The sequence below is a fragment of the Petromyzon marinus genome, chromosome 21 (genome assembly GCF_048934315.1).
Source record: "Petromyzon marinus isolate PM22_M1 ecotype Great Lakes invasive population chromosome 21, UKy_Petmar_22M1.pri1.0, whole genome shotgun sequence".
NCBI classification, from domain to species: Eukaryota; Metazoa; Chordata; class Hyperoartia; order Petromyzontiformes; family Petromyzontidae; genus Petromyzon; species Petromyzon marinus.
The window spans coordinates 14,915,194-14,937,411 of record NC_133687.1 but is presented as its reverse complement, the minus strand read 5'-3'; the positions used below and the strand labels follow the sequence as shown (position 1 = coordinate 14,937,411).

The 22,218-nt window shown below is 47.4% G+C and overlaps 1 protein-coding gene across 1 annotated transcript in view; it reads right to left on the bottom strand.

Annotated features, from left to right (window-relative positions):
- Positions 1-11,243: 11,243 nt before the first annotated feature.
- The window catches only part of LOC116944558 (midkine-B-like), an 18,791-nt gene continuing 7,816 nt past the window's right edge, over positions 11,244-22,218 (bottom strand). The window contains exons 4-5 of the mRNA XM_076068647.1: positions 21,019-21,180; positions 11,244-20,162 (exon numbers count right to left, since the gene is read on the bottom strand). Coding sequence (XP_075924762.1) covers positions 20,017-20,162; positions 21,019-21,180 — 308 coding nt within the window. The 3' untranslated portion in view covers positions 11,244-20,016. The remainder of the gene's footprint in view (positions 20,163-21,018; positions 21,181-22,218) is intronic.

Sequence of the window (22,218 nt, the reverse complement as noted above, 5' to 3'; positions counted from 1 at the left end):
CTGAATTAACATGGTCCTTGCCCACTGAATTAGCATGGCCCTTGCCCACTGAATTAGCATGGTCCTTGCCCACTGAATTAACATGGTCCTTGCCCACTTAATTAGCATGATCCTTGCCCACTGAATTAACATGGTCCTTGCCCACTGAATTAACATGGCCCTTCCCACTGAATTAACATGGTCCTTGCCCACTGAATTAGCATGGTCCTTGCCCACTGAATTAACATGGTCCTTGCCCACTGAATTAACATGGCCCTTCCCACTGAATTAACATGGTCCTTGCCCACTGAATTAACATGGTCCTTGCCCACTGAATTAGCATGGCCCTTGCCCACTGAATTAGCATGGTCCTTGCCCACTGAATTAGCATGGTCCTTGCCCACTGAATTAGCATGGCCCTTGCCCACTGAATTAGCATGGTCCTTGCCCACTGAATTAACATGGTCCTGCCCACTGAATTAACATGGACCTGCCCACTGAATTACCATGAGCCTGCCCACTGAATAACCATGGTTCTACCCATGAAACTAGCATGGTTCTACCCATGAAACTAGCATGGCTATTGCTCACGAAATGCTCCACGCCCCTTAAAAAATACATGGTCCCTCCTACGAAATTGGCATGGTCTCACCCACTAAATAGAATCGTTTCGCCTGTGAGTCTATCACGGTCCCACCAACGAAATGACCATGGTCCCGCCCACTAATTTACCATGGTCCCGCCCACTAATTTACCATGGTCCCGCCCACTAATTTACCATGGACCCGCCCACTACCATGATCCTGCCCAAGGAATTGTCATGGTCTCGCCCACTGAGCTGTATGGACCCACCCACGATATTACCATGGCCCCGCCCACAATACACATATTTTTACTAAGGTGCTGCTTAACAATTGGTTTATTTTCTCAGTTTCTCAGTTTATTTATTTTGGTATAGCCCTGTGAGCCATTCGGCTCTTGAATCGGGTGCAACCACAACAAACAAAAAAACACGAACAAGAAAACATCTTAAAGTGACTATGTGACTGTGCAAACATAATATCCATGAAAAAACAGCAAAATATTCCTGAAAAAAGCACCGCACACCAACGCTGTCTGCAAAAAAATCCCAGTGGGATGCAAGTCAAACAACAACCACCACAAGAAAACTTAGATTAATGCCATCAGTCTAACGCCGTACTACAACAAAACAAACATGTCCAAACCAAAAAAACGTTTCAAAATCACCAAAAAATGAAGCCATAATTGCAACGTAACAGTAATCACAGGGACTGTGACCGAATTTTTACAATAAACCACATACATAACATGTAACACCAAATCCTAGAGCCATAGCTGGCTACATGAGTTACTACACAACAACAGAAGCATCAGTCGGAGTATCAAATTTTTCAATGCACCTTTAAGATTAGCACGCTAAATCAAAATACAGATAATACTTTGCAGCGTCATCCGGAGCGAAACATTTTATTTTACGCCAGTGGCAGCTAGGGGTGTACAACTCCTCTAGAGAAGTTTTGAGAGAAGATCTCATTGGTAGCGATTCAAGTTGCAGTTTATTGGCAACAGCATTCCAGACCCTGGGGGCATCAATAGCAAAGGCCCTTCCTCCAGTTTTGTACGGCAATAGGGAATGTGAAGCTGGTAAATGAGCGAAGACCTGAGGTCAAATTTGTTCTTTGAAACAGAGAGGAGATCCAGCAGGTAGTCTGCGTATTTTTTTGTAAGTACATCGTGAATAAATAAGATCTGATGCACAAGCCGTCGAACATTAAGAGATGTTAAGTTTGACCCAATGTAGAGATCACAGTGGTGAGTCCTATATGGGCAGTTCAATGTAAATCTTAAGGCCGAGTGATAGATGGAATCAAGCTTCTTCAGTACAGTACTTGGGGCTGATTTATACTCGATGTCACAGTAGTCAAGTTGAGGCAGTATGGTAGCTTTTATCAATTCCAAACGGAACATTGTGGTGGAGCAGTGGTTGTGTCGATACAGAAAACCAATTTTTATTTTTGTCTTTTTACCATTATAATCAATGTGATCTTCAAAATTCAGTTTTGAATCCAGGATGACCCCAAGATACTTATAGATCTTGACTTGCTCTATTTGATAATTATTTAAGGAATGTAATTGGGGAAAAATAACTTCCTGCTCTAGTCCTGGTGAGAAGCATAGCACGTTGGTTTTAGAGGTATTCAGGACTAGTTTAAGAGCAACTAGCTGATGTTGTAGATTGTTGAAATTACCCTGTAGCTTAGCAATCACGTCATCCGGAGAGTGGCCAGCAGTAATCAGTATCGTGTCATCTGCAAAAATATTTACCCTGGAATGATCCAGGTCAGTGCCCAAGTCATTGACATAAAGAGAGAACAAAAAGGGGCCGAGGATGGGAACCCTGTGGAACCCCTTTTGTTATCTTAACACTGTTTGACCTCCAACCATCTGTGAATACAGTTTGGGTGCGAGAAAAGAGGTAATTTTGTAACCATTTTACTGCATTTTCGAAAAAACCGAGGCAACTTAATTTACTAAGCAGGGTGATGTGGTCTACTGTATCAAAAGCTTTGGACAGGTCTAGAAAAAGACAGACACAGTACTGTTTAATATCAAGGCTACTGTAAATGTGATTCAGAGAGTCTAATGCAGCAGATGTGGTGCTGTATTTTTTTCGGAACCCAGATTGTTTTAGATGTAGTAGATTGTTGGTGGATAGGAAACTGCTAATTTGGTAGGTCAATAATTTTTCAAAAAATTTCATCAACGGGGACAAAATTGAGATAGGTCGGTAGTTATTTGGATCATCTTTAGGGCCCCCTTTGTGAAGTGGACGGACATAGGAATGTTTCCATTCTAGAGGAACTGATGCTTCTTTGATGGACAGGTTGAAAATATGGGCTATAGGTTTGTATATTTGGTGGCCAACAGTTAGTAGAGCAAAGACGGGAAAACTATCTGCTCTGGTAGAGGAGGACCCTTTGAGGTAGGAAAGTTGTTTCAGAACATTACTTTCGTGGATTGGCTGGAAACTAAATTCGTTTAATGTTTGGACAGGGGTGTAGGAATTTGCATGAGCAGGGGTGCCTCCCAATACATTATCAAAAAGATTACCAGCTTCAGAAAAATGAAGGTTAAAATTGTCAACTATTTTTTGGGGATCTGAAAAATATTCCCCATTTCGGTTTAGCTCAACGGGCAGATTATCTGTTTTGGATGCCTTTTCGATACATTTGATTGTTTTCCAGAAAATCCTGGCATTTGCATGTGATTCCAGGAGAGTGGAGGAAAAGTAGGCACTTTTTGCATGCCACATTTTTTTGACGCATCTATTCCTTAAAATCCTGTATTCTAGTCAGTCATTGACCAAATAACTTTTCTGAGCACATGCCCAAGCCTTGTCCCTAGTTTTTATGAGCTTTGTATTCAAAGGATCAAACCATGGTGGGCGGTTGCCTTTAGTTTTAAATCTAGCCAACGGAGCATGTTTGTTAAGAATTTGGAGAAACGTGTACCTGAAGGTCTCCCAAGCCGTAGTCAGGTTGGGGATATCACAGACCTTGTCAATATCCGAGTGAAGCGCATCATTAGTAAATGCCTGAGTGCTGAAGTGTCTCATAGAGTGCTTCTCAACTAATTTAGGGGGACTTTGGGTCTGGCTGATGATCTCACCCCAAAAATGAAGGAGTGATCACTAAGGTTATTACCCAGAACACCAGTTAGTTTGAAATTGTGTGGGGCATTTGTCAATAGGACGTCAAGCAGAGATGACTGTCCCAGATTTTTTAGGTTGGGTCTTGTGGGGACATTTATTAATTGAAACAGATTAAATTCATCTGCAAAATTTGTGGCCACGGCCGGCGGGTTTAGCCAATTCCAATTTAGATCACCCACTAAAACTATTTCAGCTTTAGGGATGCCCCCAAAAAGCTCTCTCAGTGCAGATGCAGCTTCAACATCCTTCCCACTAGGCGGTCGATAGCAGCACACTACCGATATCTGTTGATTATTTGGGAGAGTTATTCTGAGAGCCAGACCTTCAAAGCAACATTTTTTAAACAAGGAGTGAGTGAGTGAGCATGCAATAGTATTACGAACATAGATGGCAATTCCACCTCCTTTAGATCCTCAGTCAAGCCGAAAAAGGTTGTAGTTGTCAATCGCAATCTGCAAGTCATTTACGGCAGGAGTTAGAAATGTTTATGTTAGGCAAAACATGTCTGGGTCAAGATTTGCCACAACTAGTTTTAGTTGACTTCATTTAATCACAAGCCCTCTGATGTTGACATGTAGAACACCAACACCTTTCCTGCCAGAAAAATCTACAGAATTATACAAGTTCTTTTCATTTGGGCCAGGATGAAGCTCAATACCACCCAGAAATAAGAAAAGTAGAATGAATAGTTTGCACAAGTATTTTCTGTGAAAGGATGACGAGCGGCGAACCTTGGATGAATAGCAGTAGCTCGCAGATGGTGTTATTTTTAAGGGCAGAATGAAGTTGGAAGGAGTGCTGGTGAAGTAATGGGACAAAGATAGGGTTTAAAATGATACAATGATGGAGTGTAGAAGTGTCTATGAGCTGTTTAATTTGCAGGTGTAGTGGCAAATCGAGCAACAAGTATGGACGCAAAGTAACGAGGGTAGCTGATTGTAGAGTTGAGTGTGGCACTAGATATTCGCATCGTGTGGGCACTGTCAATTGGAGGTGGTAGGTTTCCTCCGCCCGACCCATTCGAACAAATCAAGTTGTAGCGTGAGCAAATGTGCTAATTGATTTTCTTCTTCAGCAAAGTCGGAATGTTGAAAGGCATGCAACATCTTGACAAATGGCCCTCGGCAAATAGCCAAAAACAAATAGTTCAATGTGTGTGGATCGCTCTCCAACATACCGGTGTGCTGAAGTGATAATCAATGAAGGGCGCCACCGTGGCAAGATGTTAACTATCTCGCCTGGGTTACAAGAGGTCGTGGGCTCGATCGCGATCCTGACACCTCTATGTTTGGAGTTTGCAAGGTCTCCCCGTGGTCACGTGCATTTTTCTCCAGTTTTTCCCTCTACATTTAGTATCAACGCGCGTTTAGAATATTGGGCTGCTATACATTTCCACGCGATAAGCCACTTCGTTGAGCTATCATTTGTGGCCAAGTCGCTTCTGAAAAAGAGCTACTGTACACAGCACAATGGGGTTTACCTGGTAAAATAAATAAAAATGGTTTAGTTTATAGTTTTAAATTGGCGCATCCGTTCACGTGACAACTTTATTTATTTGGCCGTATCGGGTGGAGGAAGGTGGACGACACAACATTGTAAGTTTAACACGTAGGCTTTCGTGACCAATATTATTCATAATAAAGGTTTTTGGGTTAGATCGCGTTATTTATAAATGTGTCGTAACCCTCCACCACCCGACACGACCAATCAGCAAAAAAAGCGTCACGTTGACAAAAGACAAATAATTCACTACTTTAGCCCCCCGGTGTGTTGAAGAGTGAATCCACAACATTTACAGTTTGAGTACGACGTTTCGCTGGTAATTACATCCAGCATCATCGGGCAATTCGCCAGAATGGTAAAGCCCTCGCTTGCTCCCGGTTTTAAATAGAGCAGCAGGTTGACGTCATCATTTAACTCATTTCAGGTGCAGTGATTTGAGGCGGAGGGGGGGGGGTATTGTAATTATATAATCGATTAGTAATCAGTCAATGGTTATGATTAGTAATGAGTTGTAGATTAGTAATTAGTTGTAATGTGTGTTAGTGATTATATGCTATGTTAGTAATCCGTTAATTAGTATGTGTTTCCCCTATAAGGAATTGTAATGTGTATTATTTAATAATACGCTTCCAGGCCGCACTAAGCCTGTAGCTGTCCCATTACGACCCATAGTCAGTGCAATTGGCTCTGCCACATATCAATTAGCAAAATATATAACTAAACAAATACAGCCCTACATCGGTAGGACATCTTCATTCATGAGAAATTCAGAACATCTTGTGAATGTGATTAAAGATATTAAACTTACTCCTGATGATATTCTGGTAAGTTTTGATGTGATTTCTCTATTCACTAAGGTTCCAGTGAACGAATTGCTTAAATTACTTGATACACTAGTAAAGAATACAGGTTTACCAAAAGATATTCCGAAACTTGCTGACCATTGTTTAAATAACACTTACTTCTTATGGAGAGGGGATTTCTTTAAACAAAAGGAAGGAGCAGCAATGGGCTCTCATTTATCCCCTGCTATAGCAAATTTGGACATGGATAACTTTGAAATAAGAGCACTTGCCTCGAGCACATTAAAACCATCTTTTTGGTTTAGATATGTGGATGACACTTTGGTTGTCTGGCCACATGGTAAAGACACACTTAATGATTTTCTAAATCATCTCAATGCACAAAACCCGGCCATCCAGTTCACCATGGAAATGGAGGTGAATAACACGCTCCCATTCCTAGATATTTTGCTTGGACATGGCCTAAACCAGGGGTCGGGAACCTATGGCTCGCGAGCCAGATGTGGCTCTTTTGATGATTGCATATGGCTCGCAGATAAAACAAAATATTCTCACTTGTTTTAATCCATCCATCGATTTTTCACTGCGCATGTCCTGTTCAGGGCTGCAGGAGCAATTGTCCATTATTTTAATTGGATGATACTGGCCTACGTTTGCCGTTGCTGGGTAAAACAGGTAAACGCCCCCTTTTGAATCAGTCTGAGACTGCGTCTGCTCGGTCATTAGCTCAAAGCTAACCCTTCGACGAAGAAGATGGCGAAAAGAAAAAAAGACGACGAGTATCGTACATTTCAGGACGAATGGACCGAAGAATTCGCCTTTGTGGAGAGAGCGGGTTCTGCGGTGTGTCTAATTTGCAATGACAAAATTACATCGTTGAAACGGTCGAATGTAAAGCGGCACTTCGACACGCGCCACGCTACCTTTGCATCAAAATACCCTGCGGGAGACAGCAGAAAGAAAGCGTGCCAAGAGCTTCTGAGCAGGGTGCAAGCTAGCCAGCAGCAACTCCGCGTATGGACCCGGCAAGGTGACTATAATTCGGCTAGCTTTGCTGGTTCTTTAGCAATAGTGAGGAACGGAAAACCATTCACAGATGGCGAGTATGCTAAAACGTTCATGCTGGATGTAGCCAATGAACTTTTTGATGATCTTCCGAACAAAGACAAGATAATCAAACGGATACAAGACATGCCTCTGTCGGCAAGAACTGTTCATGATCGTACCATCGTGATGGCAAACAAAGTGGAGGAAACGCAAGTGAAGGACATAAATGCAGCGCCGTTCTTTTCTCTGGCTTTGGATGAGTCAACAGACGTGAGCCATTTGTCGCAGTTCAGCGTGATTGCAAGATATGCTGTTGGTGACACACTGCGCGAAGAAAGTCTTGCTGTTCTGCCATTAAAAGGGTCCACAAGAGGTGAGGATTTATTCAAGTCTTTCATGGAGTTTGCTCAAGAAAAAAGTCTACCTATGGATAAACTTCTCTCAGTGTGTACTGATGGTGCTCCGTGTATGGTGGGGAAAAACAAAGGATTTGTGGCGCTTCTCCGTGAACATGAAAATAGACCCATCCTAAGTTTCCATTGCATTATACACCAGGAGGCACTTTGTGCTCAGATGTGTGACAGGCAGTTTGGCGAAGTGATGTCGCTGGTCATTCGTGTGATCAACTTTATTGTTGCCCGAGCCTTAAATGATCGCCAGTTTAAAACACTGCTGGATGAAGTTGTAAATAACTATCCTGGTCTGCTTTTGCACAGCAATGTGCGTTGGTTGTCAAGAGGGAAGGTGCTTAGCCGTTTTGCGGCTTGCCTGAACGAAATCCGGACTTTCCTTGAAATGAAAGGCGTCGGGCATCCTGAGCTAGCCGACACCGAGTGGCTCCTCAAGTTTTACTATCTCGTAGATCTGACTGAACATCTGAACCAGCTCAACGTGAAAATGCAAGGCATTGGAAATACAGTGTTATCCCTTCAACAAGCTGTATTTGCTTTTGAAAACAAGCTGGAGCTTTTCATCACGGATCTTGAAACAGGTCGTTTACTACATTTTGAAAAACTGAGCCAATTTAAAGATGCATGCACAGCAAGTGAGCCCATTCAAAACCTTGATCTCCACCAGCTAGCTGGCTGCACATCCAGTCTCCTACAGTCCTTCAAAGCACGCTTTGGAGAATTTCGTGAGCACACTCGTCTTTTTAAGTTCATCACCCATCCAAACGAGTGTTCACTGAACACAGCCGACCTGAATTACATCCCTGGTGTCTCCGTCAGAGATTTTGAAGCAGAAGTGGCTGACCTGAAGGCCTCAGACATGTGGGTGAATAAGTTCAAGTCACTGAATGAAGATTTGGAAAGAATCACACGACAGAAAGCGGAGTTGGCGAGCAAGCACATGTGGACAGAAATGAAAAAACTCCAACCCGAAGACCAGCTGATTCTCAAAACTTGGAACGCGCTTCCTGTCACATACCACACACTGCAGCGTGTGAGTATTGCTGTATTGACCATGTTTGGATCTACGTATGCATGTGAGCAGTCATTCTCACATCTTAAAAACATCAAGTCCAACCTACGATCACGTTTAACGGATGAAAGCCTCAACGCTTGCATGAAGCTTAACCTCACCAAGTACCAACCCGACTACAAAGACATCAGCAAATACATGCAGCACCAGAAGTCGCATTAATGGTGAGTGTTATAACAACATTATTTAAAAGAATAAATTCAGAGGCTTATTATACTGACATTTAGTTGAATTCACTTTTAAAATATATTATATGGCTCTCACTGAAATAAATTTCCAATTTTTTTGCTTTCATGGCTCTCTTAGTCAAAAAGGTTCCCGACCCCTGGCCTAAACGGTAAAATAACACACAGCGTTTACAGAAAGCAAATGCACACTGATGCCTATCTGAATGCAGATTCACATCATCATCCAGCTCCGAAATCCTCTCTTATCAAGAGGCTCATACATCGGGCTAAAACAGTGTCAGATGGTGAGAGTCTAGTGAGAGAGATCAAACACGTTAAAGACGCACTACGACAGAATGGCTACAATAATGCTCAAATTAACATAGCACTGAATGCCAAATCACGATCGCAAAGCAATGCTGCTGAAAGCGATCAGATTGTTAAAACAATAAAAATTCCATGTATCTCAGGAGTAACTGACAAATTAGCCCCTGTTTTGCAAAAGCAAAACATTACAGTAAGATTTGGTACAGCACACAAAATTCAAAAACTAGTATCTTGCACTAAAGACGCATTACCTAAATTATCAACAGAAGGTGTATATCGGATTAATTGTTTATGTGGCAGATGCTATATTGGACAGATGGGACGTAACATCAGCGTAAGACTAAAAGAACATCAAAGAAATATTAAATTATCTCAAACACAACTGTCGGGAGTGGCAGAACATGCTTGTTAACAAAGACACTCAATTGATTTTGATAACGTTGAAGTGTTGTGTAAAACGAATTATTATTGGCAAAGACTAATTAGAGAATCCATTGAAATTGAGAGGAATAAAAATAATTTTAATCGCTCTGACAGCTACAGGCTTAGTGCGGCCTGGAAGCGTATTATTAAATAATACACATTACAATTCCTTATAGGGGAAACACATACTAATTAACGGAATACTAACATAGCATATAATCACTAACACACATTACAACTAATTACTAATCTACCACTCATTACTAATCATAACCATTGACTGATTACTAATCGATTATATAATTACAATATCCCCCATCCGCCTCAAATCACTGCACCTGAAATGAGTTAAATGATGACGTCAACCTGCTGCTCTATTTAAAACCGGGAGCAAGCGAGGGCTTTACCATTCTGGCGAATTGCCCGATGATGCTGGATGTAATTACCAGCGAAACGTCGTACTCAAACTGTAAATGTTGTGGATTCACTCTTCAACACACCGGTGGGCTAAAGTAGTGAATTATTTGTCTTTTGTCAATGTGACACATTTTTTTGCTGATTGGCCGTGTCGGGTGGTGGAGGGTTACGACACATTTATAAATAACGCGATCTAACCCCAAAACCTTTATTATGAACAACATTGTAATTTTTAATTTCGATTTAAAGCTTTCGTGACAGCAGGGAGTCATATTCTTGGTTCTTTCGGTAAAGTCACGTAGAAGGGAAATAATAAAATAAAACAAAAAACAATAAAATTCTCACGACGTTTCGATTGCAACACAAGCAATCATCATCAGGTGTGAAAACCACAGCAAGAAAATATTCTTGCTGTACCGAAAGAACCAAGAATATTGTAATTTTACTCACGAATCGATCTGAGCCAAAACATTCTGAATGCAAACTTTGGTCGCAAAAGCTACCTGATAAATTGTATTTGTTATAATTTTGTATGTTGTTATTTTGTATTTGTTTTAATTTTGCATTTCTTTTTATTTTGTCATTTTGTTGACCCGGGTCACTCTTGCAAGTAAGACTATCCTGGTCTCTTGAGGTATACCACCTGGCTAAACTAAATACACTTAGGCTATGTTTACACTACTCGCTAAGGTCATGAAGGCTCACCGGGACGTGTCATTAGCATCATTGTGGAGAATATAAATAACAAAAACAGATAAGCAGACAATGTGTCTCTGCTGATGAGACAATGCATGCCAAAACGGGTTCAGAAGTTTGCTCGTGTTCAATCCATACTCCTGAAATGATTCACTCCCAGAAGGCCGTGGGGCCGATGGGTCGTATCAAAATCTATTTGTGTGTGCGCGTGTGTGTGTGGGCAGAGAGATACATGAAGAAGACATCACCTGCTTATCTGTTCGCTTGAATAGTGTGTTGCATTCCCAGGACGGGCGAGGCGAAGTGACATCACGAGACCACGTGTGACACAGCTGATGGCGTAGTTTGGCAGCTGGTGAAATTAGATAATGCCAGTTGCGGAGCACGCTGGGGTTGGTTGTTGCTGTTGATGTTGCGACAGTCAACAACTCATAAACCAAACAATTTCGGCAACACACATAACAAACACAACACATTATAATAACAAATAGAAGTAAAAGGCAACTCTGCAATTACTTGCTCAGGAACAATCTGAAAAACGTTACATATATATTTGTTTTGTTATGCCTACTTTTGACACTTTATATACTACACTTATTGTTGATTATTTCGGGCAGCAATAAAAAAACAAACCTCACTGTTGTACAAAAAATAAAACTCACTCCATAAGTTTCACCATTATTTTATTCAACTACAAATAACCAGCTACGCGGATACAAGATGTCAACATCAACACAGCAACAACCTCGCTAATGGCACAGACCATGGACTCACACCTTCCCCCACCATTAACGCCACCTTCCCCCTCAGCCTCCAACTGACAACTCTGAGGTCACCTTTCAAAACGGGTTCCACCTCAAACCCAGCGGTCCAAATTGAAAAACCTAATTTCCACATTTTTGTCTGAATCTATGATTGGTGAACAAGGCCAAAAGTTATCATTGTTTGACATCGAGGACCCAACAACCCCGTGAACCCGGTACAGAGGTCCATGTTCATATTTCATTTATTTATTTATTTGGGAGTTCACCTATGAATTAGATTCCAATTAAGCACCCTGAGTTTTTTTCGTCTTCCATTCAATGGTTCCAAAAGCAATTCGAACCATTGGATGCAACTGAAAGTATGGCATACAAAGGTTCTTGAGCAGCATCATGGACAGAGTTAAACGGAAGGAATGAAACGCGATAGCCGGCGTCTTTGTGAAAGGATCTCGCACGTAGAGAGAGATTCCAAAAGCCACAAGCAAATGAGTGTAAGGAGCAGGACCTGGAATCTCTCAGCTGCATTATACACGTGCGGGAGAATGTAGCTTTTGACTGGTTCCGTCAGCAATTCAAACAACAATTATTTCACCAGCGGATGTCGAGTTTGGATCCACACAATGGTGACTCAACCATGCCTGTCTGGTTCTAGCATCAACAGCGACAATGATCGACACTCACCGGTTGGAAAGGGGGCACTTTGAGTAAAGGTTTATTGACGTCAAATAGCGAAGTGCCTCGTTCCATTTTCTATTCGTTTTCAAAGTTATAGCTTTGTTTTTTTGGGGATAAAAATTGTTGAATGCATTTTCACGCTTTTTTATGGGGCGGATATTTAAAAACAAAAAAACGTGCCTGCAAACCCCATATCTCCCGGCGCTTACGTCCAAATCAACCCGCATGCTAAGCCAGGCTTGAACCTCGATCGCGCTTGCATTTCGTCAAATAGCAATGGAGAGCGAACGTATTCAAGTAGAGAAACGAATAATCTTGGGACGGCTCAAGAAACCCCGAAAGTAACATTCACCACGTCTGGCTTGCTACAACGACAACGAGTGCTATACTGATTTTTGTTTAAGCCTTGAAAACATTTTTAAACTTTTCCGCACACTGAATTCAAATGCGCCCAGGCGCGAGCCACATCGCCCCCAGTAAGTGCTCTAACAACCACTTTTGGCACGAGCTGAGTGCCTAACGGACGATTTTCCAAGAATTCGCCACGAAACGCTATCCATCAAACGTCACTGGTGCTGAAAGCGCCCCCCCCCCATAGCAGTACTGCCAGTCAGCGGTGGGGGGGGGGGCAGAGGGGGCGTGCTCACGGCCAAAAAACCCTCTATTAAGTCTGTAGGGTCTTTGTGCCACCAAAGAATCTGAAGCCATGGGGCAGCGCCAAGGTTCGAGGAAGAGACGCCTCCGGCTCTGTCCACAAACCTCAGCGGCGCGGGCCCTCCCTTCGGACCCACGCACGTAGATTTTGGCAGCCCAATGCCAGTTGCCCCGTCCACTGTGCCTCAATCTACTGGGAGAGCTGCCCACACGGTGTGAGAGCCTTCATCATGGCCAGCTCCCCGCAGTTATTTTTCTAGGCATGATTAATAAATATCAGCAGACCTAACAGTAAGCAGCATCGCAGAAGGCTGTGATGCTGCTTACTGGGGGTCTTGACTCGGTTGCACCCGAGTCAAGAGCCGCATGGCTCACAGGGTTATACCTAATAAATGAAACTGAAAACTTTTCTAAACACTTCGATTCTTTAACTGGTGCGTGTTCTCCGATTCTTGTGTTCCTCCTTCCGTGTCGCAATGCATCCTGAGCACGCATCTCACCGTGCGTCTTTGAGAGACATACAAAATTAAGTTTCCCAAAAACAATTCCCCGAATCATTGCCCAGCGGCGATTTTAGAGGGCTTGGCGGAGACCTCGCGGTCGTCCATCCCTATTCTGGAAACATCAAATCAACGGTGACTCTGCGCCCGCTATTACCAATGAGACTTGGCATTATGTCATCATGCAGAGGTCACCGCGGATCAAGGCAATGAACCCCGAGCTGTCTTGAGTGAATTGACCCACTGACGTGCGAGAGAACGCCCAATTTTGTTCACCAGCTGTGCACTTGGAGTACAGATCTGGGTGAGAGGGATGGAGTGATCGCGTCCCTGTTGTGGCTGGGATGAGTTAATTATTCCAACAATGCCATCAGCGTAACTGTTTATCCTTGAGAATGTTGGGTTTCTGCCTGCTTAGTCTGGAACGCAGCCGTTACCACTTGAAATGCACCGATTAGGATTTATTTTACACATTTTCTTTCCGTACGCGTATCGCTCCTGACAAGTTGTGGCCACACTCAAGGGTTGGCGAGACGTTATCCCCCTCGCCTGGGACGCAGGAGCTCGTCGGTTCGAGTCCTCGACCTCGCGATGCCTGTTGTATATTTGCAGTCCGCGTGTTCTCTCTCCCCGTGGTGGTCGCGTGGATTTTTCTCCACGACCTCCGCTTTTGTCCTCCACGTAAAAAAAATGTTTTAGATTATTTGGCTGCAGCTATAAATTGCCACGTGTGATGATGATATCAGCCACTTCCACTTCGATGAGCTATCATCACGTGTGGCCAGGTCGCCTCTGAAAATTATTTTAGATGACATATTTAGCTTGAGATGTTATGTATATGTTAATTATTTATGTTATTTTTCAATATATATTTTTTATTTCAATGAGCTGCTCGGCTACAAGCCGCGTCGGCCCTGCGACTGTACAGATGTTATACAGCACAGTGGGCTTTACCTGCTAATTAAAACAGTTAAGTTTAGATGGCAAATTCCGAAGCAGAATCTTTATTTAGACTGGAGGAATCCACTGAGCTTTGAAGCCATTTTGCACAGATGCACAGTTAGATAACAATCATTCGCGTGTCATGGGCCAAGGCTGCGAACAGCATGAGTCAGACACGACGATCCTGCCATGACATCAGGACACCCCCCACCCACCATCCCTCCCCACCCTCACACTGCCATTTCAACATGAAACCCGCGTGGTGATTTGCGAATTTGTGAAATTGGACCCAATGGCAATTGATTGAGGGCATCGATTGCGAACTCATGGTGGGACTTACGGACCCTTTCCTCCTCCACGCACGCCACGCGCTCACACGACCCCTGACCCCTGGCCTCTGCGGCGTCAACGGCGTCCCCATGTTCACCACTTGGGGAGGTGGGGGCGATATTTGACGTCGTCTTTTAGTTTTGATTTCCAGTGTTCATTTTGTGCATTTGTGACGTTTATTGGGGTGGGTGGTATCTATTACGCTGTTCTATACGTAATATTATGCTGTAAATGTGAAAGTACTTGGCAAACTTTCCATTCCATCTCCGGTAAGCTGTCCTGTTGCGAATCGTCGCGGGATTTTCACGCAGACGAGCGCGGGAAGAGGCGACAGGGAATCAGGTCGCCGTCTCTCGTAAAAAAACTAAAAATATATTCTCATTTTACCAGGTAAGGCCCACTAAGGTATATACTGTAGCTCTTCTTCAGACGCGACCTGGCCATCACAAATTATAGCTCAACGAAGCAGCTTATCACGTGGAAATTCATTGCAGCCAAATACTCTGCACGCGTGATGTTGATTCTAAATGTGAAGGGAAAAACCGGAGGTCCTGGAGACAATTCCACGGGGAGAGAGACGCAAACTCCAAATATACAGCAGCAGGCATCGTCAGGGTCGGGATCGAACCCACGACCTCCTGCAAACCAGGCGAGGTAGTTAACATCTCCTAGCCACCGTGATGATGATGAGAGAGAGAGACGCAAACTCCAAATATACAGCAGGCATCGTCAGGGTCGGGATCAAACCTACGACCTCCCGTATACCAGGCAAGGCAGTTTACATCTCTTAGCCACCGTGGCACCCCTCTTGCCAATGATTGAAAACTCATTTCTCTAGAACTGCTTTTTGTGTTTAGTTTGTTGTCCTTCCCCCGGCACCTCCGATTAGCGCGGTTGGCGACGTACGGAGCGAGAAAGAAGTTCCACACACACACTTTCGAATGGAGACCTTGCTGCTGCTGCTGCTGCTTTGGAGGAGAATGGGCGATTAATTGGGGAGAGGTTGTTGGGTTTTTGAGGGCGGTAACAGGAAGACAACACGACGTGGGGTCAGGCGTAGTTACAAGCACAATCACGGGATGCGTCAGCGCGCTAGCCGCCGGGAGGCGGCACACGATGTCACAAACTCGTGCCACGCAGCACGGCGGTACGCGGCCCCCCGGCAAGCCGTGTTAATATTCACACACGTAGTGTTACATCGAGTATATCATGACGTTATTATACGACATTATGCGTAAACAACCCTAAGAGAACCCTAAAAGCACGACACGCACGCACACGAGACTTGACGAGATGGCCACGGCACCACGCACGAACGAACGCCACGTTCCGTGACCCGAGTAGCACGAACACCACACTCACAGTTTCACACCACACTCACAGTGTTACACCACACTCACAGTTTCACACCACACTCACAGTTTCACACCACACTCACAGTGTTACACCACACTCACAGTTTCACACCACACTCACAGTGTTACACCACACTCACAGTTTCACACCACACTCACAGTGTTACACCACACTCACAGTGTTACACCACACAGTGTTACACCACACTCACAGTGTTAGACCGCACTCACAGTTTCACACCACACTCACAGTTTCACACCACACTCACAGTGTTACACCACACTCACAGTGTTACACCACACTCACAGTGTTACACCACACTCACAGTGTTACACCACACTCACAGTTTCACACCACACTCACAGTGTTACACCACACTCACAGTGTTACACCACACTCACAGTTTCACACCACACTCACAGTGTTACACCACACACACAGTGTTACACCACACTCACAGTGTTACACCACACTCACAGTGTTACACCACACTCACAGTGTTACACCACACTCACAGTGTCACACCACACTCACAGTGTTACACCACACTCACAGTGTTACACCACACTCACAGTGTTACACCACACTCACAGTGTTACACCACACTCACAGTGTTACACCACCCTCACAGTGTTACACCACACTCACAGTGTTACACCACACTCACAGTTACACACCACACTCACAGTTACACACCATACTCACAGTTACACACCACACTCACAGTTTCACACCACACTCACAGTGTTACACCACACTCACAGTTTCACACCACACTCACAGTGTTACACCACACTCACAGTTACACACCACACTCACAGTGTTACACCACACTCACAGTGTTACACCACACTCACAGTGTTACACCACACTCACAGTGTTACACCACACTCACAGTTTCACACCACACTCACAGTGTTACACCACACTCACAGTTACACACCACACTCACAGTGTTACACCACACTCACAGTGTCACACCACACTCACAGTGTTACACCACACTCACAGTTTCACACCACACTCACAGTGTTACACCACACTCACAGTTTCACACCACACTCACAGTGTTACACCACACTCACAGTGTTACACCACACTCACAGTGTTACACCACACTCACAGTTTCACACCACACTCACAGTGTTACACCACACTCACAGTGTTACACCACCCTCACAGTTTCACACCACACTCACAGTGTTACACCACACTCACAGTGTTACACCACACTCACAGTGTTACACCACACTCACAGTGTTACACCACACTCACAGTTTCACACCACACTCACAGTGTTACACCACACTCACAGTTTCACACCACACAGTGTCACACCACACTCACAGTGTTACACCACACTCACAGTTTCACACCACACTCACAGTTTCACACCGCACTCAGTTTCACACCACACTCACAGTTTCACACCACACTCACAGTTTCACACCACACTCACAGTTTCACACCGCACAGTTTCACACCGCACTCAGTTTCACACCACACTCACAGTTTCACACCACACTCACAGTTTCACACCACACTCACAGTTTCACACCACACTCACAGTTTCACACCACACTCACAGTTTCACACCACACTCACAGTTTCACACCACACTCACAGTGTTACACCACACTCACAGTTTCACACCACACTCACAGTTTTATACCGCACGTTCAAACAAAGAAAAAGGCAATCGAGGGGCCACGAGTTTCCAGAGCGCATCGCGCGCGGTGCCGGTCGGCGCGCGGTCCCTGCAGGGCGAGCACTGCGACGTGCAAGGCGACAGACCTGGGCCCCGTCTCCCGGGTCTGTCACGTGGCATGGGGCAGAAGGGGGTGGGGAAGCAACGGTTTGTATCGATGACGTCACAGTCGAATTTTAAGGTCCTTCAACCAATCCGAGGCGGCGGCCGACGCCGCGTGTGGATCGCAGCGTCGGCGATGCGTTTGATGTTTTAAGCAACGCGGGCCTCTGGTTTGTCGCGAATTCGTTCGATGCGTGGCAAATGGAACGCTGCCTACGCTGCTGTCTAAGACGGTGCAGGGCAGGACGCACGCTTGGCGGGATTGGATCGTGATGATGACATTGATTTCTGTTTGCACCGGACCGACAAAGCGAGTTATTGTCGCAGACCCACGGCAGAGCCCACCTTGTGGACGGTGGAAATCCCAGGGCACCGTGATCTCACGCTCGGGGCAGCGAAGGATTTGCATGAATAGGACATGCATGGCTACGCGATGCAGCGCGGCTATCGCCCATTACTGCATCGTGTTTGTCGGGAGAATTCAAAGGACCGCAGGTATCGCCCGGCACGAGTACGCTTATCGAAAAGATCGAAACGGCACTGCGTCGGGACAAAAACAATATCTGCTTAATTCGATAACATTTCAACTGTCAATTAACAACTCCGTTTAAATGGGAAACTTAGAACCCCCAAAATGCATGAGCGGAGCGTTCTCTGGAACCAAACTTCGAGAAAACGTCTTCACGCAATTCGCAACCAACGCCTCACGCCAATTCGCGCGCAGCAATTTTGGTACGGGGCCATTCTGTGAGCTCAACCCGGCAGCCAATGGCAGGCTCGGGACGAGGGGCGAGTGGAGTGACGTCACGATGCAAGCCCCACACGCAGACTGACCAAAGTTGTGAGCCATCCAAAGACAAAGAGAGACCCCGCCCCCCCCCCGCCCCCCCGTATAGCCTCAACAGACTGTTGGGGCAAGTGCTGTGAGCGAGCACCTATGAAGGCTGCAACGGCACACGAGGGGGTGGGTGGCCAGCACCACGCCCGGCCGCCTTCGTCTCCCCAGTGGCGACGTTAACACACCGCACCAGGTACTAATTTGAGGCTGAGTCTACCTAGGGGAAGCCATGAGGGGGAATCGAACTTGGGACGCCGGGTTTCGTAGCGCAGCGCGCGAACCGCTATGCCATCCAAAACCCACACAAACGCACAGACACATCATGCGTGTGCGTGTGTGTGTGGTGTGTGTGCGATGTGTGTGCGTGTGTGTGTGTCAGTGGCACCACCACCGCCCACTGCAGCAAAGAACCCTGGACCAGGAAATGCCATCATCGTTAAGCCCACTCAACACTTGTCTTGAGTGGTCACAGCCACAAGCGCTGAATTCTGGAATTCCAAGTCGTGGATTGTGACCCATCCAGCCATGCACACAGCAGTCTGCACCTGGTGGAAATAGTCGCTCCTTATTAAACAACAAAAACTTGCATGTGGATCGTCCTACCACAAAATATCAATCCGCCAAAATGCCACGAACTGATTCCTCGTGATTTGGGCCCCCCGTTCTTCGCTAAAGAGAATGACAGTCGCTACTTCTTTCTTGGAAATCATTCCAATGTTTTTTTATATATATTTAAACGGCCTTAACCCTGACCTTTCTTATTCTTGGTTCTTTCGGTAAAGTCACGTAGAAGGGAAACGATAAAATAATAAAATATAAAATAATTAAATTCTCACGACGTTTCGACTGCAACACAAGCAATCATCATCAGGTGTGAAAACCACAACAAAAAAATTTGAAAAAAGTGGCGGTTTTTCTTGTTGTGGTTTTCACACCTGATGATGATTGCGTGTGTTGCAGTCGAAACGTCGTGAGCATTTTATTGTTTTATATTTTTATTATTTTATTGTTTCCCTTCTATGTGACTTTACCGAAAGAACCAAGAATATGAATCCCTGCAATCACGAAAGCTTTAAATCAAAACCTAACCTTTCTCTTTAATGCCAGTGATCGGGCCAAATGTAATGTGGTATGAATTACAATTAAAAAAACAGAATTCTCTGAAGGTCAGCTAATTGTTGCACAACACGATTGAACGGGCGTCACAGTTGTTTTTTTGCGAATCGCGATGGGAGCGAATGATGAGTGATGAAGAGACACAAAGGTATGCAGTTGACTCTGCAGTGCCGTCCCCATCTCACAGTGTCCTCGTACCCTCGCTGTCGTGTTTATCCATTGTTATAGCATTAGTTACTCTGTAAGCGAAGCATTCAAACATTAATAAAACGTGAGGGTTTAGTGGGGGGGTGGTGGATCTCTCATCCATCCACCCCCCACCACCACACCCCCAAGTCTCCTGCTGGCCGAGACGACCCAGACCCCCCTATATCTCACGACCTACGCTGACCCCCGCCCCCCCCCAATCCGAGGCTCTGACCTGGCCCCCCCTCCCCCCGTCACCCGGCGGGCCTCAGCGGGTCCCGGTCTCCCGCGTGGTCGTGGTCGTGGTGGTGGTGGTGGTCATCGTGTTCCCGTCACCGCCTGGGGCCTCGTGGCCCCGCCCAGCGGGACCGCCCCGCCCCCGCTTGCCCCCCTTCTGCTTGCGGATTTTGGGGCCTGCACGCGACAGTCAAAAGGGAGTGGCATCATCACCCATCTCCAATCACCATCACCCATCCACATCACCCATCCCCATCACCTCCCTCATTACCCCCCTCATTACCTCCCCATCACCCACCCCCATCACCCATCCCCATCACCCATCCCCATCACCCACCCCCATCACCCCCCTCATTACCTCCCCATTACCCCCCCCCCCCATCACCCATCCCCATCTCCAATCCCCATCACCAATCCCCATCACCCACCCCCATCACCCACCCCCATCACCCACCCCCATCACCCATCTCCAATCACCTATCCCCATCACCCACCCCCATCACACCCCATCAACCCCCCATCACCTCCCCCATTACCCCCCCATTACCCCCCCCCCATCACCCACCCCCATCACCCACCCCCATCACCCACCCCCATCACCCCCATCATCACCTCCCCACCACCTCCCCCATTACCCCCCCATCATCTCCCACCCATCACCCCCCCATCACCCCCCCATCACCCCCCCCTCACCCCCCCCTCACCACCCCCCATCAACCCCTCAACACCCCCCCCATCACCTCCCCATTACCCCCCTACCATACCCGTGACTCTTTCTCGTGTCTCCCCCCCCCCGTGTCTCCCCCCCCCCCGTGTCTCCCCCCCCCCGTGTCTCCCCCCCCCCCCGTGTCTCCCCCCCGTGTCTCCCCCCCGTGTCTCCCCCCCCCGTGTCTCCCCCCCCCGTGTCTCCCCCCCGTGTCCCCCCCGTGTCTCCCCCCCCCCCCGTGTCTCCCCCCCGTCTCCCCCCCCCCGTGTCTCCCCCCCCGTGTCTCCCCCCCCCGTGTCTCCCCCCCCCCCCATGCCCCCCCCCAACCTCGTGTCCCCGCGGGGCGCTGCGCCCTGCACGGCTTGCGCGCTCGCACGCTGGCGGCGCACGTGGCGCCGTGCAGGGCGCGCTTCAGGGTCCCCGTGCGCCACTTGACGCGCGCCTCTCGCTCGCACTCCCCCCACGACTCGAAGTGGTACTTGCAGTCAGCTGCGAACACAAAGACAAAAGATCACGCACAGCCCGACGGCCCCGCCGGATAGCCTCGGCAGACCGGTGGGTCAAGTGCAGTGTGCGAGCGGCACCGACGACGGTCTCCCTCTCGTGTTCATGTTTTGCTACACATCGCACCAGGTACTCGGTTGAGGCTGCGTCGACCTAGGGGAGGCCCAGGACCGATTCAGAAAATCGTCACTGGCGGTGTTGGACGTGAGCTGAGCGGGAGGCCGCGTTCACAACGCAGCACTCAGCAGCCCCCACCCCACTCAGCAACCCCCACCCCACTCAGCAACCCCCCACCCCACACAGCAACCCCCACCCCACACAGCAGCCCCCACCCCACACACAGCAGCCCCCACCCCACTCACACAGCAGCCCCCACCCCACACACAGCAACCCCCACCCCACACACAGCAGCCCCCACCCCACACAGCAACCCCCACCCCACACACAGCAGCCCCCACCCCACACACAGCAGCCCCCACCCCACACACAGCAGCCGCCACCCCACACAGCAGCCCCCACCCCACACAGCAGCCCCCACCCCACACACAGCAGCCCCCACCCCACTCACACAGCAGCCCCCACCCCACACACAGCAACCCCCACCCCACACACAGCAGCCCCCACCCCACACAGCAACCCCCACCCCACACACAGCAGCCCCCACCCCACACACAGCAGCCCCCACCCCACTCAGCAGCCGCCACCCCCACACAGCAGCCCCCACCCCACACAGCAGCCCCCACCCCACACACAGCAGCCCCCACCCCACACACAGCAGCCCCCACCCCACACACAGCAGCCCCCACCCCACACACAGCAGCCCCCACCCCACACACACAGCAGGGACACCCATGGACGAGCTCCCCCCTCCCACCACCCGCGGGCTGTGCGGTGCACGGTCTGTGGGAGGAGGCGGAGGAGCCCGCAGAGACATTGAACATGGAACGTCAGAACACTCCTCCACCCCTCCCCCTCACTCCTCCCCTCACTCCTCACTCCTCCCCCCTCACTCCTCCCCACCCC